The following is a 14,995-nucleotide window of genomic DNA, read 5'->3' as shown; positions in this document are numbered from 1 at the left end:
ACGACTGTTTGTTTGATGACAGGAGATATTTCGTCTTGCCCTCGTTCACTGCCAGACCCATTTGTGTTGCTTCCTTCCTTCCTACATCCATAATTACGTGTATATAATTGATAGAAAATATATTTTTAACATCTAAAGACGTATTAAGTGCAAAAGTGAATATTTAATTTCGGGAAATACGATGTTTCCGTATTAAAACAAAGAAAATATTGTTTTTAAAGGCATGCGCCATACATATTCGTAAAGTAGAATTAACGAGTATTTTAAGATATTTCCCGTGAAAATTGGTGCACGTTTTCGGAAAAGCCGCTCTCCTGAACATTTCCCGCAATTCCATCCCGTGAATTATGATATTATACCATGTTCAGACCGACTCTTAATCACACGAATTCGGATGCTGAGTGGATTATCCCACTAATGTTTATCAAGATTTCGCCATACAAAAATGACAGTTTAAAATCACTTCATCATAATGATTTGAAACTTATTCACGTTAAATCTGTCTGTGCGACTCTGATTTTGGGCCATCTGTTGGTAAAATTTGTTTAATCACAGCTGATTTTTACATTATAAACTGTCAGACTTTAAAACTAATACCATGTTCAAACCGAAAATTTAAAAGATTAGATTACATCTAAGCATTTCATAACGGAACAGTGTTCTCACTGCCGTTAAAAATATCAAAAAACAGCTGTTATTGTCATTCAAGAATTCACATCGCTTAATATTTATCAAGAGAAAAGATTGTCATATAGTATTTCGAAATAAAAGCCGTCATTTTTTAAATATTTTCCATATAATAGAAATAATGGATGCATTTTTTCGTTTGTTAAGTCGATTTTCAGGTGAAATTAGATTCATTGCTTTATAAAAAATTGTTTGTTTACATTTTTTTCCTTTTGTAGTGTCTAAATCAGCTGTGATAATGTATTAGATTTTCAATGCTGCCAAGTAGATGGCGCAAAATCACAGTCGCACAGAGCGATTTAGCGTGGATCACTTTCAAATCATTTCGATGAAGTGATTTTGAACTGTCATTTTTGTATGGCGACAACAACAACACTTGTGATTGAGTGTCGGTCTGAACATGATGTTACAAAGAAGACAAAAAAATAATACCAATAATCGTCGTTGGTTACAAATCAAAGTACAATTTATGAATCACAATATCGGCCATCACTACAAATATTGGTAAATGTTCAGGAGAGCGAGTTTTCCGAAAACATGCACCAATTTTCACGGGAAATGTCTTAAAATACGTGTTTTAAAAACAATAAAAAAATATAACGATTTTGTACAATACATCACTAGTGATACAAGCAGTGTTCGGTTTCGAAATATCGATATTCGAGAGAAAATGTATTTGTCATGAATGTACATAAAAACAAAGCAAAGAAAATAGGAGTGAATTGCATATAAAATTGTGAAACTTTAAAGTGAAACGTGTCGAAAACTAGAGTCTGAGCACGGTATATGTGTATACATTTTTTAATCCTGAGGACCTCATCTATCCATCTGTACCATCAAATACCATCTCCGAAAGAATCGTAATCGTGTCAAATTTTGATAAACGGTAAACCGGGAAACCCCCGCCCGCAATTAATAAATCTTAAACTTCATAAATCCAATCTCAAATCAATATATTTCGCAAATGGAAATTGTATGATGGGGTACGAAAAGAAAAATGTATAACATTCAAAATCTCTCACATGGGTTTGCAACAAAGTGGACAATTTTCTGTATACAGCTTGCATTGTTTGAAGCAATTTTCGTGCAAAGCGTGGCCGCATCGCAGATATGTCATATTTTCATTCTCCAATTTCTTAAGACAAATGGCACAAGCATCTCCGGGAGATCTAGAAATTCAAAACCAATTTACAAACTTATAACCCAGTAAATTAAGTTCACTTACGAATTAAATCTTGGTGTATATCCATCTTCACTGTTTGTACTTTTTCGGCGTCTTTCTTGATGATAGCCAACCTGAGGTGGACGCACAAGTAACAAGGCAAACAGGCCTACAAAAGCACCAACCATCACTTGCCATACAGGAATCATAGTTCAATTTGGTTTTATATAGAGAATATACTAAATTTTTATGTAACGGGCGTAATAGTACCACTTTGAAAAACAATTTGCTTTTGCGCGACAATTAACAGAGTCAAAATCTCGAACCGCAAATAACTAGTGATGAGCGATATTTCACTACTTTAATTTTTTAGCAGTTCACTGTATGAATTGTGACAGCAATTTTATCCCGTGAATTGTGATGTGTTGWACACAATGCTCGCGACAGACTGCAGCAGCACGACAGTGAACTGAAAATGGCGTTGATAATCCTACTACATGAACGTTTGTGAGAGGGCGGCAACATAACTATGACCGACATGTACACAAAACAACGCAGTTGTCCATTTTGCATGTACACAATTTCGTTGTGGCCATWCTAATACCTTGCACTTCAATGAAATTTTAATATTTTGTTCAAAGTGAAATTTTTAAACAAAAAAATAAGCAAATAAATAAATTTATTTGATTTAAATTATCAATTGTTATTATAAATGATGTAACAGACCTATTTTATGCTTTTATTTGTAAAATAACGTCAGTTTTCTTAGAGCTTTGAGTAATTTTACATATTAGTTACATCACCACTCTACCTCATCTCTCTATCTTCCATTCTACTGTCAACTCTACTATCGTTGGCAAATATAGGATTAGATTGAAGTTAGCGAGAACGACAACTATCGGTCTGCAGTCATTTAGTCGTGTAGCTGTCAAAATAGGTCCGTCCTTAAGAACGTGTGTATTTTAATATTTGACAGATGTCGCTTGTAGTCTGTCGCGAGCATTATATTCAACACATGAATGCAACTGTCAAATAAACAAAATACTTAAAATTTACAAAGCGAAGGATTTTTTGTATCAAAACGAGAATGACTATATTTGGAAAAATTGCTATACATTTTTTTTTCTAACTTTGCGATATAAATTTAAAATTAAGCGAAAACGCCGTAGCCTAAATTTGTAATCATGAAAATGGAGAGTATGGCATCAACATCAACAATCATATGTCTTTGTTATTTATTTACTATTTTATGTATCCTTATTTATGTGATATTACTGGGAATTCACATATTTGAGTGTTTTCGTTAATTTTTACTTTGTTCGTAATATTTTTCCACAGCAAATTTCACTGTACATAAATTTTACTGACCAAAATATGCGACTGAACGAGAACACGAAAATCGTAGGAAAGAAAGTAATTTTAGTGCCATACTGTGCAGCACATGTCGAAAAATATCACGAATGGATGAAATCCCCGGAACTACAAGAGTTAACTGCTTCAGAGCCTCTCTCGCTTCAAGAGGAATATGAAATGCAACGAAGTTGGCGTGAAGATGAAGACAAATGTACATTTCTAGTTTTATGCAGAACTACTTATGAACAAACTGATGATGAAATTTACTCATTGGTAGGAGATACAAATTTGTTCTTGAGAGTGGAGGATGGTGGTGAAGGAACAGACTCAAGCTACCAAGTGGCCGAAGCAGAGATAATGATAGCAGAACCAGAAGCTCGCAGTAAAGGATGCGGATGGGAAGCAATGCTTTTGTTGTTGAAATATGCTTTAAGAAATTTAAATATTAAACAGTTTGAAGTCAAGATTGGTACAAAAAATGCAAAATCGTTACGCATGTTCAGTAAAATGCACTTCAAAGAGGTATCACGTTCAGCTGTATTTGAAGAAATCACAATGGTACTAATGATCGATGAAGAGTGGATAAAATGGTTGGACGGACAGGTGACTTTGCATTGTGAAAATTACAGAAATAACGATTTATGCGATTAGTAGAAATAAATGATCATAACGTTTAAGGTACATTTTGTAAAGTACTGTTTGTTTATTTCGATTAAAAAGAAAACAGTTTTGTATCATATGTACTTACACACGTGTATACATAACTGTCTAAATTCAAAAAATATTTTATTGTTTGGTATATATTATTTTCGTCGGGGTTACAATCTCCTTTAGGGTATATAAAAATCGAAAATAATTATATTTAAGTTTTTTAATTGTTAACGGAGGGTTTGAATGGTTGCAAACCTATCGTTAATTCGAAAACACGGGCTAGCTAGTTACATACATATATCTAGTATATGGACAAGGATACTATATTCGATAGATAAAGTATTGAAAACAATTTGTGTGAAAAATTTAACCAATATTTAAAATTTATTTTTTTTCGATTAATCACAAATGCCAAAAATAAGATTAAACATTCAAAATATGTTCACAATGAAGCAAACAATAAAGGCAGAATAATGTCAATATTAACTATGGTGATAAAATGATATTCATAAAAAAGTATTGTATCCAATTAATAACTCAGCAATTTCAGTATAAAATTGTCGTTTGTCAAAATTGATAAATACGTATTTAAATGTATTTTAAAAGCCATTTTATTCTTTTAGTACCTTTTGCTTCTTTAATTAATAAAAAGAACAATAAACGAAATAAAATCGATTTGCTTTTAAAACGGCTACTTTACAAATTTTTTTCTTGAAAGCATAAACCAACATTTTGATGAAAACTAATTGCATGTATTCTTACAATCTCCGCTTAAATAATATAATATATTTTATATTCATTTGCAAGGCTAATAAAGATCAAGAATCAGACGTCTTAAGTTTGCCGGATCCTGTATGTTGTTGTCTTCTCTCTTTACTATTGTGATGAACTGAGCAGAATTCAATTATTTAGTTATAATTTCTGTATAGGTATTAATGTTACTTTAAATATGTAAATATGTGTGATTGAGGACTTGTTCAAGCCATCGCACGTGGACCATCGATTGGCATTCTATGTAACACTTCGTCCAGCAGTTGTAGAGCTCGATGCAAATGCACCTCTATCCAACAAGGTGTCTCCTTTATTGATTGTCTTGGATAATCAGGTCCCCAGCCTTTAACAAAACTTAAACGTAAAATACACAAACGACGTAAATCGTCAACACCGATACCAGCTGCTGCGGTAATATCTAAAAGAGCGAATTTTACAAATAATAGATTAAATGCAAGTCAAACTTAAAGTAATGCTCTCATTTATCTTGTTTACTCACTTCGCGGCGCACCGCCCATTTGCGAGTTTGGGAGTCCAGCAACCGCTGCAGCTTGAGCAGCTGCAGCCGCTTGTGCATTTGTCGCCAATGAATGCATTTGTTGATGGCACTGACGYAAATCAAAAACCTATGGTTGAAGAAACTTTGTCATTAAAGAATATATATATTTTTTTGTAAGTATTCGCTCACTTTAATACAGGCAACCGGATATATTTTATGTACAGCGTCGCCTGGAGTTCGACCAGCTTCACGATCGAGATAGTAACTTTGTACAAAAACAGAATTGTCACTTAGACAGCGCAACCATNGTAACGGGCGTAATAGTACCGCTTTGAAAAACAATTTGCTTTTGCGCGACAATTAACAGAGTCAAAATCTCGAACCGCAAATAACTAGTGATGAGCGATATTTCACTACTTTAATTTTTTAGCAGTTCACTGTATGAATTGTGACAGCAATTTTATCCCGTGAATTGTGATGTGTTGWACACAATGCTCGCGACAGACTGCAGCAGCACGACAGTGAACTGAAAATGGCGTTGATAATCCTACTACATGAACGTTTGTGAGAGGGCGGCAACATAACTATGACCGACATGTACACAAAACAACGCAGTTGTCCATTTTGCATGTACACAATTTCGTTGTGGCCATWCTAATACCTTGCACTTCAATGAAATTTTAATATTTTGTTCAAAGTGAAATTTTTAAACAAAAAAATAAGCAAATAAATAAATTTATTTGATTTAAATTATCAATTGTTATTATAAATGATGTAACAGACCTATTTTATGCTTTTATTTGTAAAATAACGTCAGTTTTCTTAGAGCTTTGAGTAATTTTACATATTAGTTACATCACCACTCTACCTCATCTCTCTATCTTCCATTCTACTGTCAACTCTACTATCGTTGGCAAATATAGGATTAGATTGAAGTTAGCGAGAACGACAACTATCGGTCTGCAGTCATTTAGTCGTGTAGCTGTCAAAATAGGTCCGTCCTTAAGAACGTGTGTATTTTAATATTTGACAGATGTCGCTTGTAGTCTGTCGCGAGCATTATATTCAACACATGAATGCAACTGTCAAATAAACAAAATACTTAAAATTTACAAAGCGAAGGATTTTTTGTATCAAAACGAGAATGACTATATTTGGAAAAATTGCTATACATTTTTTTTTCTAACTTTGCGATATAAATTTAAAATTAAGCGAAAACGCCGTAGCCTAAATTTGTAATCATGAAAATGGAGAGTATGGCATCAACATCAACAATCATATGTCTTTGTTATTTATTTACTATTTTATGTATCCTTATTTATGTGATATTACTGGGAATTCACATATTTGAGTGTTTTCGTTAATTTTTACTTTGTTCGTAATATTTTTCCACAGCAAATTTCACTGTACATAAATTTTACTGACCAAAATATGCGACTGAACGAGAACACGAAAATCGTAGGAAAGAAAGTAATTTTAGTGCCATACTGTGCAGCACATGTCGAAAAATATCACGAATGGATGAAATCCCCGGAACTACAAGAGTTAACTGCTTCAGAGCCTCTCTCGCTTCAAGAGGAATATGAAATGCAACGAAGTTGGCGTGAAGATGAAGACAAATGTACATTTCTAGTTTTATGCAGAACTACTTATGAACAAACTGATGATGAAATTTACTCATTGGTAGGAGATACAAATTTGTTCTTGAGAGTGGAGGATGGTGGTGAAGGAACAGACTCAAGCTACCAAGTGGCCGAAGCAGAGATAATGATAGCAGAACCAGAAGCTCGCAGTAAAGGATGCGGATGGGAAGCAATGCTTTTGTTGTTGAAATATGCTTTAAGAAATTTAAATATTAAACAGTTTGAAGTCAAGATTGGTACAAAAAATGCAAAATCGTTACGCATGTTCAGTAAAATGCACTTCAAAGAGGTATCACGTTCAGCTGTATTTGAAGAAATCACAATGGTACTAATGATCGATGAAGAGTGGATAAAATGGTTGGACGGACAGGTGACTTTGCATTGTGAAAATTACAGAAATAACGATTTATGCGATTAGTAGAAATAAATGATCATAACGTTTAAGGTACATTTTGTAAAGTACTGTTTGTTTATTTCGATTAAAAAGAAAACAGTTTTGTATCATATGTACTTACACACGTGTATACATAACTGTCTAAATTCAAAAAATATTTTATTGTTTGGTATATATTATTTTCGTCGGGGTTACAATCTCCTTTAGGGTATATAAAAATCGAAAATAATTATATTTAAGTTTTTTAATTGTTAACGGAGGGTTTGAATGGTTGCAAACCTATCGTTAATTCGAAAACACGGGCTAGCTAGTTACATACATATATCTAGTATATGGACAAGGATACTATATTCGATAGATAAAGTATTGAAAACAATTTGTGTGAAAAATTTAACCAATATTTAAAATTTATTTTTTTTCGATTAATCACAAATGCCAAAAATAAGATTAAACATTCAAAATATGTTCACAATGAAGCAAACAATAAAGGCAGAATAATGTCAATATTAACTATGGTGATAAAATGATATTCATAAAAAAGTATTGTATCCAATTAATAACTCAGCAATTTCAGTATAAAATTGTCGTTTGTCAAAATTGATAAATACGTATTTAAATGTATTTTAAAAGCCATTTTATTCTTTTAGTACCTTTTGCTTCTTTAATTAATAAAAAGAACAATAAACGAAATAAAATCGATTTGCTTTTAAAACGGCTACTTTACAAATTTTTTTCTTGAAAGCATAAACCAACATTTTGATGAAAACTAATTGCATGTATTCTTACAATCTCCGCTTAAATAATATAATATATTTTATATTCATTTGCAAGGCTAATAAAGATCAAGAATCAGACGTCTTAAGTTTGCCGGATCCTGTATGTTGTTGTCTTCTCTCTTTACTATTGTGATGAACTGAGCAGAATTCAATTATTTAGTTATAATTTCTGTATAGGTATTAATGTTACTTTAAATATGTAAATATGTGTGATTGAGGACTTGTTCAAGCCATCGCACGTGGACCATCGATTGGCATTCTATGTAACACTTCGTCCAGCAGTTGTAGAGCTCGATGCAAATGCACCTCTATCCAACAAGGTGTCTCCTTTATTGATTGTCTTGGATAATCAGGTCCCCAGCCTTTAACAAAACTTAAACGTAAAATACACAAACGACGTAAATCGTCAACACCGATACCAGCTGCTGCGGTAATATCTAAAAGAGCGAATTTTACAAATAATAGATTAAATGCAAGTCAAACTTAAAGTAATGCTCTCATTTATCTTGTTTACTCACTTCGCGGCGCACCGCCCATTTGCGAGTTTGGGAGTCCAGCAACCGCTGCAGCTTGAGCAGCTGCAGCCGCTTGTGCATTTGTCGCCAATGAATGCATTTGTTGATGGCACTGACGYAAATCAAAAACCTATGGTTGAAGAAACTTTGTCATTAAAGAATATATATATTTTTTTGTAAGTATTCGCTCACTTTAATACAGGCAACCGGATATATTTTATGTACAGCGTCGCCTGGAGTTCGACCAGCTTCACGATCGAGATAGTAACTTTGTACAAAAACAGAATTGTCACTTAGACAGCGCAACCATACGTCACCTTCTCCGCGGAGATCTAGTTGAACTCCTTTACCAATGTGCAGTCTATAGAACAAGGAACATATATATATAATATTCTTAGGCATATAGATATTGATCCGCTGAAGCCCACCTAGCGCGTTCCGATTGTTCAGTGCGATGTACATTGCTTAATGCGCCCAGACAAAACCGATTGCCACCCGAAGGATCAACATATCCGTCGATAATGACATTTGGTTTCGCCGATGGCACTTTGAATGTTTCCCCCACCTGTGTGTCCAATTCGAAGTAAGCGATGGAACACCAATATTCTGGCGCTGGTTGGCGGGACAACATGCGTGGCTGTTGTTGTTGTTGTTGATTAGCACTCATATCACCACTCAATGGGGCATTCCCTGTAAACAAGAATATACTATACATAATAGCGTATTAACAATATAAAATATTTAAATCTTACAGTATCCTGTTGAATGTGTTCGTGGATCAGGAGGTTGCATTGATTGCGTGTAGGTGAGTGTGCTGGATCCAGTCCATGTACCACCTGCACCCACTGTTCCACCAGATACTACTTGACCACCAGAATTGGTTTGCGTAGCAGATTGTGGTCCATTGGCTCCAACATTGCCGGCACCTCCTACTTGCTGGACATAATTGGATGGCGCACCACCACCGGTTACATAACCATTCTGTTGCAGATGTGGTGAATGTGGCTGTTGTACACCACCACCTGGGCCGGGGTTATTCAATGCAGCATTAAATTTGGCTTCTGCGACATTGGGCAACTGGGATGTCGTCGGCGGACCATAATATGCTCCTTGATTTGGACCAGCAGTTCCAGCACCGCCACTAACGTTTACGCCAACACCATTATTGGCACCGCCACCGGCGCCCTGAGCTTGCTGCAATGCATCACTGGGTGAATTTGCTTGAGTATGATGGCCCGCTCCAGGTAAAATATTGCCATTTGGGCCGTTGCCTTGAGGATTCTGCAATTGAGGCGGGGGAGGCGGCCCCATAACGGGTCCACCGGAGTTCATTGGTCCAGACAACGGCATACCGTGCGGAACAGCTAACATTACAAAATAAAATGGATTTAGATGTTAAAATTTAATATCACAGCCTTTATGTAAAAGTTTCGATACAAATTTTTCGAACAATAATTGCGTTGTAAATACATAACAAGTCAAATAATACAACTTAATAATATAAAATTTACTTTTATGATAAAATAAAAATATATATAAACAAAGGAACCACATAAATTGCAAAAGCTTACAAAGCGGGTGTTGGGAAACTTGGGCCGCACGTTGTTGCTGCGATTGTGGTGGTTGTTGTTGCGGTGGTTGTGGTTGCGTTTGTGGTACTGGCTGTGGCTGACCCAACCGTGGCGGTGGCGGCACCATCCAAGCACCACGTGGCATACCGCTACCATCGCCAGGCTCAATTTTAGGTATTGTGCGCCCCGCAACGAACATAGAATTCATTGTGTGATTTGTATCAGCAACTAAAAATGTCAATTAACAAAAATTAAAACTAAAATATAACCATGACCCGTAAGTAATGATAAATATAAAGTCTATAACACAAGTGAATACAACAAATAAGAATAAAAAAATTTAAAAAAAAAATTAAAAATATTGGTAAATTATAATACCTCCTCCTTGGGGGTATCCATAGCCTGGTCCAAGCACCTGCGATGGATGGTGTTGTATTGTGCCAATGTCATTTCCATCAATGTCCATACCTCCCACTAATGGGCCAGCCGAGTATTCATCTTTTACCAAACGACTGGGTCCGGACTGCAGACTTAGACCAGATAAATCAATGCCTGGTGACACAACTCGCTCATAATGATATGGATTCACGCACACTGAATCACATTTGAGATCAAAAGCATATGCACAGTATTTGACGTGCTTTAGTTCATTTTTATGAAGATCTGGCCATCGCCAAATACGGGCATATATAACATGCGGAAAGCCTTTTCTCCCTGCAACCTAAAAAATACAAGATGTTTAGACATGTTAATATGAATAGAAACTAGAGTATCAATCATAGTAATGTCTATATATATGTACTTAAATACATATGTAATAAATGATACAATCACCTGCAATCTACCATCCAGCGTTCGTTGTATAGTCACGCATTTGCTTGGATGTGCACCATTTGTGGTGATAGCTGTTATCAGCGAATCCAATTCATCACGCTTTTCTTTTAACTTCTTTACCAGTGATTCTATAGCCCGTTTTGCAAACCCCTCACTTTCCCCACCTTGTCGATGGCACATTAATGAATGAACAATGCTAAGACATGCATCTGCAGATGTGGGAGCATTTGACGGAGGTGGTGGCATCTGTACCATGTCGCGCACTATTAATGCTAAAAAAAAATTTACGAAATAGTAAATAAGGTAAAAACTTTTTATATAGGTGTCTATAAATTATATATTTATGTACTTACATTCTTGTGACGGCACTGGCCCATATAGGTGACCCCCAGGACCGCCTGCACCACCCCCGCCGGCTAAGCCCACCATACCTGCGTAGTCCTGGGGAACACCCAAACCGCCCCGGGCATCCACTTTGCCGGTGTTCGGGCTATCGCCGTCACAAAAGCTAAATCCAGATGACGACCACAAATTGACTGCTCTTTTTAGGCGGACAATTAGCCGCCAACAAATCCAGACGGGAAAATATGTATATCAAATTAAAATAATTAGTTTAAGYGTCGCGAATTAGTCTACAGTTGCACTTGAAGGAATTGATTTATTAATATACAATTCAGTCTTATGAAAACACTGAAAGTATTTCAAGTTGTCGCTCTATTCGATTAAAATCAAAAATAAATGAATAATTGAATACAATATTATAAGGTTGATCTCTTTGCTATATTTAATTTTAAGAGACCCCACCGATGACTTTTATTATGTTTATTAGTATATTTTACTACGACAATTTCTTTTCTTACAGTCTTGTCCTGCGAAAATCATAGCGAAAATTTCCTTACTTATTTTTCTTTTCTGTTTTAGTTCACTTTTTCTTCACACTCATGTATATGCTGCAAATCTATTTTTRTGCACAATTGATCGTAGCGCAGCTTGTGGTCAAATGCAAACAACGCCCGCCTTGCGGCTTAAATTCGAATTCGCAAGTTTGTATTTTTAATTTATTTTTGCTGTTTCTTTACATTCTCATAATTCCAAACAATTTTCTTTGTCCATTGTCGACTGTGTCACAGTTCGTCACTCGGCGCTCTCCACCATCTGCATGAACGAATCCACATAAAACTACACTAATTAGATACAATTTTCGTGAAACATCTTTCTCTTTTTACAAGCATTACGGATGCTTCCGTACAAAAATGAAACGCGTATAACTGCACGGTATTGTTAAAAATATGTTTATACAAATTTCAAATAAGTTATTAGCGTATTTGCACTTAAATTATTATTTTTATCAGACTGCCACAAAAATTTCCCTTGCTTTTTTCTACGAAGAAAATAAATATGGCGCCAGTGCACTTTTTCTTGGATGTCTAATATTAGGAAGTATATGGAAAGTAGTATTAAAAAAATACCTTATGAYTGACAGCTGTTACCATGCGAAAAATAGGAGAAGTAAAACAACAGATTAGTTTTTGACGTGATGTGTCAGTATTTATTCAGTAATTTTTGCTAACATTTGTGAAAATTGTGATCTTTAGCAGAACATTAAATCTCAATATACTATGCAAAAAGAATATATTTATTCAGACTATATAAAATGAAGCATTCTACTTCACCCACACCATCACTGGCTGGGTCCAGTTATGCGCCATCCTATGCAACGTCTCGCGGTCAATCGCCACTACCACCGCCCGCAAATCATACAAGAAATTGTCTATCAGCAACAAGCAAAAGTTACAAATACCTACGGCGATTACTTAAGTTTAACCAAATGGACTTCGAGTTTGCTGTTTGGCAAATGATATATTTGTTTATATCACCACAAAAAGTTTACAGAAATTTTAACTACAGAAAACGTGAGTATTCATTTCATGTAAGTATATTGGCAATAATCAAAATATTCATTATATCTGTTTAGAGACTAAATCACAATTCGCCAGAGATGATCCTGCTTTTTTAGTTTTACTTGTAATTTGCCTCTGTGGTAAGATCGCAATTTCSGAAAAAAATATGTTGCAATTTTTGTAATTTTACTCATATGTTTTTCATACTTTTGATACTCTTTTACAGTGACCTCCGTGGTACTCGCATGGACAATGGGATTGAACTTTTTGCAGAGTATTTCATTCATTTTATATGTTGTGTTTGTGGATTGCATCTTTGCAGGCATCATAGTAGCTTCGTTCCTTTGGATAGTGACGAATCGTTACTTGCGCAGCAGTAGTTTAGAACCTGATATCGAGTGGGGCTATGCTTTTGATGTTCATTTAAATGCATTCTTTCCACCATTAATACTGCTACACTTTGTTCAGCTGTTCTTCTATGATTGGGTTATAAGCCAGCCATGGTTTTTTTCCCGTTTACTTGGAAATACATTTTGGCTTTGCGCGCTGAGTTATTATATTTACATAACATTTTTAGGCTACAACTGTAAGTATATATGATACACTGTAAACATATTAAATCAAATAATTGAAACATTTATCTCCTTCAGGTATACCACATTTAAAAAATACGCGCCTGATTCTAATACCTTTACCGATAATATTTCTTTTCTATCTAGTGACTGTGATCATTGGCTGGAATGTGACAATTTCGTTTATTAATTTTTACAAGTATCGTGTTTACTAAAAATTTAAATGCTTTATGAATAGAATTGTTTATTTATATACTTATAAGAAAGTTTACTACATATTTATGTAGATATAGAAAGATGTGTAATATTGATATTTCTCAGAATATAAACTGAATCCGTTTTTATTTACAGAACTGTATTCTAACTTTCGTATGTGTGTTTTAAATTATTCACATAAAGTACATGTTATCATTGTTATGAAAGAAAAAAAAAAAAACAAGTAACAATAATTTTTATTAGATCTACGCCAATTTGGTGAGTTTAACAAAAGAACGTTTACGCTTGTTACGTTTTCGTTGTAATTCCAGACTGTGCAATTGGGAATGCACTTCTGCAAATATTTCTTTTTGTTCTTCCTCGGGGATCGAAGAGCGATACTGTTTCATCATATCGTATTTCTCCCATGGTTTTTCATGTGCCATTGCCTGTCGGCGTTGCTTGTCAGTTATGTACTGATCTACATTAGCTACTCCCTGTAGGTTCTGTCGCTCCCACCGCTCCAACCATGGTCGTGGACGCAATACTACTTTAATATCATTTATTGGCACTTCAGCACTATCATCTAAATTCTCCGGTTCCATATTTATATCAACAGTGCTATATTCTGGCAGTGCGTCCCGTAAATATAGCAGATGGTCATCCAAACGTTTTTCCAGACGAAGTACTTCAATTTTATGTATAGTTGGATCGTACAGCTCGTAACGTACTTCAATACCTTGATGATCAATAACATTGCGTAATATGAAACGAGCCCGAAGGCCACAACGGTCACGATGAATACAAACACCTGGAAGATTAAATATGGTATATTCCGTTAAACAGCGTTAGTCGCTACATTAACAACAGCTCACATATTTTGCACTTACCAACGAAACGACTGATTTTTCCAGCTGCATGTGGATCGGAGCTTGTTACAGCTAATATCGAACCGACATAGAATTCCGGAATATCAATTTTAGTGCGACGGTCTAGCATGTCCATGCGTTCAAGTTTCTCACGAACTGGATTACGCCATTCGACTTTGGGATCCGGTAAAAATTCCGGATAGATAAAACGATAATTTTGTGGAATAACTGATTTGCGCCCTTCAATAGACCCTGCGGAGTTTGGTTGACTTTGYTTTTGAATGAGAGGTGGTAATTCATTTGCCTGAGGTTTTGTTGAAAATGTGACTGCATAACAAGTGAGTAGCAAAAAGAAATTAAATCGTCATTAACTCGTATATTGATAAATTTTATATACCGATTCTGATAAAACTGTTTCCTTTCCTCCAACTGGTCGTAAATATACGGTTTGTTATATTCATTTTTAATAAATTCCAATTATTAAATGAATTTCAATAAGGTTTTACTCCGACCTATTGATTACGGGTGTTCAGTAACCTAACAATAAATGTCAAWACAAATCAGATGTTATATCCTGCTATTACAAAATCTCATTGTAAAAG

At 35.0% G+C, this 14,995-nt stretch overlaps 6 protein-coding genes across 15 annotated transcripts; 3 read left to right on the top strand and 3 right to left on the bottom strand.

The window, feature by feature from the left end:
- Window positions 1-1,055: 1,055 nt before the first annotated feature.
- On the top strand, window positions 1,056-3,986 carry LOC108971468 (N-acetyltransferase 9-like protein). Of its 5 annotated transcripts, none has more exons than XM_018937560.1 (2): window positions 1,056-1,191; window positions 3,188-3,986. In XM_018937560.1, exon 2 carries the CDS (start codon window positions 3,224-3,226, stop codon window positions 3,851-3,853), a length of 630 nt encoding a protein of 209 aa, XP_018793105.1. In that variant the 5' UTR covers window positions 1,056-1,191; window positions 3,188-3,223; the 3' UTR covers window positions 3,854-3,986. The 5 variants fall into 5 exon arrangements, with proteins under 5 accessions (XP_018793105.1, XP_018793104.1, XP_018793102.1 ...); XM_018937559.1 differs by lacking the exon at window positions 1,056-1,191 and adding an exon at window positions 1,198-1,469; XM_018937557.1 differs by lacking the exon at window positions 1,056-1,191 and adding an exon at window positions 1,198-1,573.
- LOC108971471 (RING-H2 finger protein ATL5-like) lies at window positions 1,624-2,450 on the bottom strand. The gene is made up of 2 exons (XM_018937564.1): window positions 1,913-2,450; window positions 1,624-1,856 (listed from the first exon to the last, which is right to left on the bottom strand). The coding sequence occupies exons 1-2, from the start codon at window positions 2,056-2,058 to the stop codon at window positions 1,706-1,708; spliced, it is 297 nt and encodes a 98-aa protein (XP_018793109.1). The 5' UTR covers window positions 2,059-2,450; the 3' UTR covers window positions 1,624-1,705.
- Window positions 3,987-4,058: 72 nt separating the features above from the next.
- On the bottom strand, window positions 4,059-12,253 carry LOC108971462 (mothers against decapentaplegic homolog 4). Of its 6 annotated transcripts, XM_018937548.1 has the most exons (11): window positions 11,210-12,253; window positions 10,857-11,128; window positions 10,401-10,743; window positions 10,023-10,250; window positions 9,204-9,815; window positions 8,880-9,141; window positions 8,759-8,812; window positions 5,313-5,427; window positions 5,124-5,250; window positions 4,796-5,042; window positions 4,059-4,742 (listed from the first exon to the last, which is right to left on the bottom strand). In XM_018937548.1, exons 1-10 carry the CDS (start codon window positions 11,283-11,285, stop codon window positions 4,831-4,833), a joined length of 2,301 nt encoding a protein of 766 aa, XP_018793093.1. In that variant the 5' UTR covers window positions 11,286-12,253; the 3' UTR covers window positions 4,059-4,742; window positions 4,796-4,830. The 6 variants fall into 6 exon arrangements, with proteins under 6 accessions (XP_018793093.1, XP_018793089.1, XP_018793090.1 ...); XM_018937544.1 differs by having other exon boundaries at window positions 4,059-5,042; XM_018937545.1 differs by lacking the exons at window positions 4,059-4,742; window positions 4,796-5,042; window positions 5,124-5,250; window positions 5,313-5,427 and adding exons at window positions 7,390-8,073; window positions 8,127-8,373; window positions 8,455-8,581 and having other exon boundaries at window positions 8,644-8,812; window positions 11,210-12,252.
- LOC108971469 (N-acetyltransferase 9-like protein) lies at window positions 6,008-7,317 on the top strand. Its single transcript, XM_018937562.1, has 2 exons — window positions 6,008-6,377; window positions 6,519-7,317. Exon 2 carries the CDS (start codon window positions 6,555-6,557, stop codon window positions 7,182-7,184), a length of 630 nt encoding a protein of 209 aa, XP_018793107.1. The 5' UTR covers window positions 6,008-6,377; window positions 6,519-6,554; the 3' UTR covers window positions 7,185-7,317.
- A 111-nt stretch (window positions 12,254-12,364) lies between the features above and the next one.
- On the top strand, window positions 12,365-13,574 carry LOC108971465 (protein unc-50 homolog). Its single transcript, XM_018937552.1, has 4 exons — window positions 12,365-12,769; window positions 12,832-12,897; window positions 12,984-13,343; window positions 13,408-13,574. Exons 1-4 carry the CDS (start codon window positions 12,511-12,513, stop codon window positions 13,542-13,544), a joined length of 822 nt encoding a protein of 273 aa, XP_018793097.1. The 5' UTR covers window positions 12,365-12,510; the 3' UTR covers window positions 13,545-13,574.
- A 62-nt stretch (window positions 13,575-13,636) lies between these two features.
- LOC108971464 (39S ribosomal protein L19, mitochondrial) lies at window positions 13,637-14,929 on the bottom strand. Its single transcript, XM_018937551.1, has 3 exons — window positions 14,791-14,929; window positions 14,415-14,720; window positions 13,637-14,335 (listed from the first exon to the last, which is right to left on the bottom strand). Exons 1-3 carry the CDS (start codon window positions 14,852-14,854, stop codon window positions 13,791-13,793), a joined length of 915 nt encoding a protein of 304 aa, XP_018793096.1. The 5' UTR covers window positions 14,855-14,929; the 3' UTR covers window positions 13,637-13,790.
- Window positions 14,930-14,995: the final 66 nt, after the last annotated feature.

Source organism: Bactrocera latifrons, unplaced genomic scaffold (genome assembly GCF_001853355.1).
Source record: "Bactrocera latifrons isolate USDA-ARS-PBARC rearing strain unplaced genomic scaffold, ASM185335v1 scaffold_344, whole genome shotgun sequence".
Classification (NCBI taxonomy): Eukaryota; Metazoa; Arthropoda; class Insecta; order Diptera; family Tephritidae; genus Bactrocera; species Bactrocera latifrons.
The sequence above is the reverse complement of the archived record's forward strand: the minus strand, read 5'-3'. Positions and strand labels throughout refer to the sequence as shown.

Bases quoted from the DNA above. Each gene is read 5' to 3' on its own strand.
- LOC108971471 (XM_018937564.1), bottom strand. From the start codon at position 2,058: ATGATTCCTGTATGGCAAGTGATGGTTGGTGCTTTTGTAGGCCTGTTT. The intron at 1,857-1,912 runs GTAAGTGAACTT...TTGAATTTCTAG, and splicing joins TATACACCAAGATTTAATTC to ATCTCCCGGAGATGCTTGTG.
- LOC108971468 (XM_018937560.1), top strand. From the start codon at position 3,224: ATGCGACTGAACGAGAACACGAAAATCGTAGGAAAGAAAGTAATTTTA.
- LOC108971469 (XM_018937562.1), top strand. From the start codon at position 6,555: ATGCGACTGAACGAGAACACGAAAATCGTAGGAAAGAAAGTAATTTTA.
- LOC108971465 (XM_018937552.1), top strand. From the start codon at position 12,511: ATGAAGCATTCTACTTCACCCACACCATCACTGGCTGGGTCCAGTTAT. The intron at 12,770-12,831 runs GTGAGTATTCAT...ATATCTGTTTAG, and splicing joins AAATTTTAACTACAGAAAAC to AGACTAAATCACAATTCGCC. The intron at 13,344-13,407 runs GTAAGTATATAT...TATCTCCTTCAG, and splicing joins AACATTTTTAGGCTACAACT to GTATACCACATTTAAAAAAT.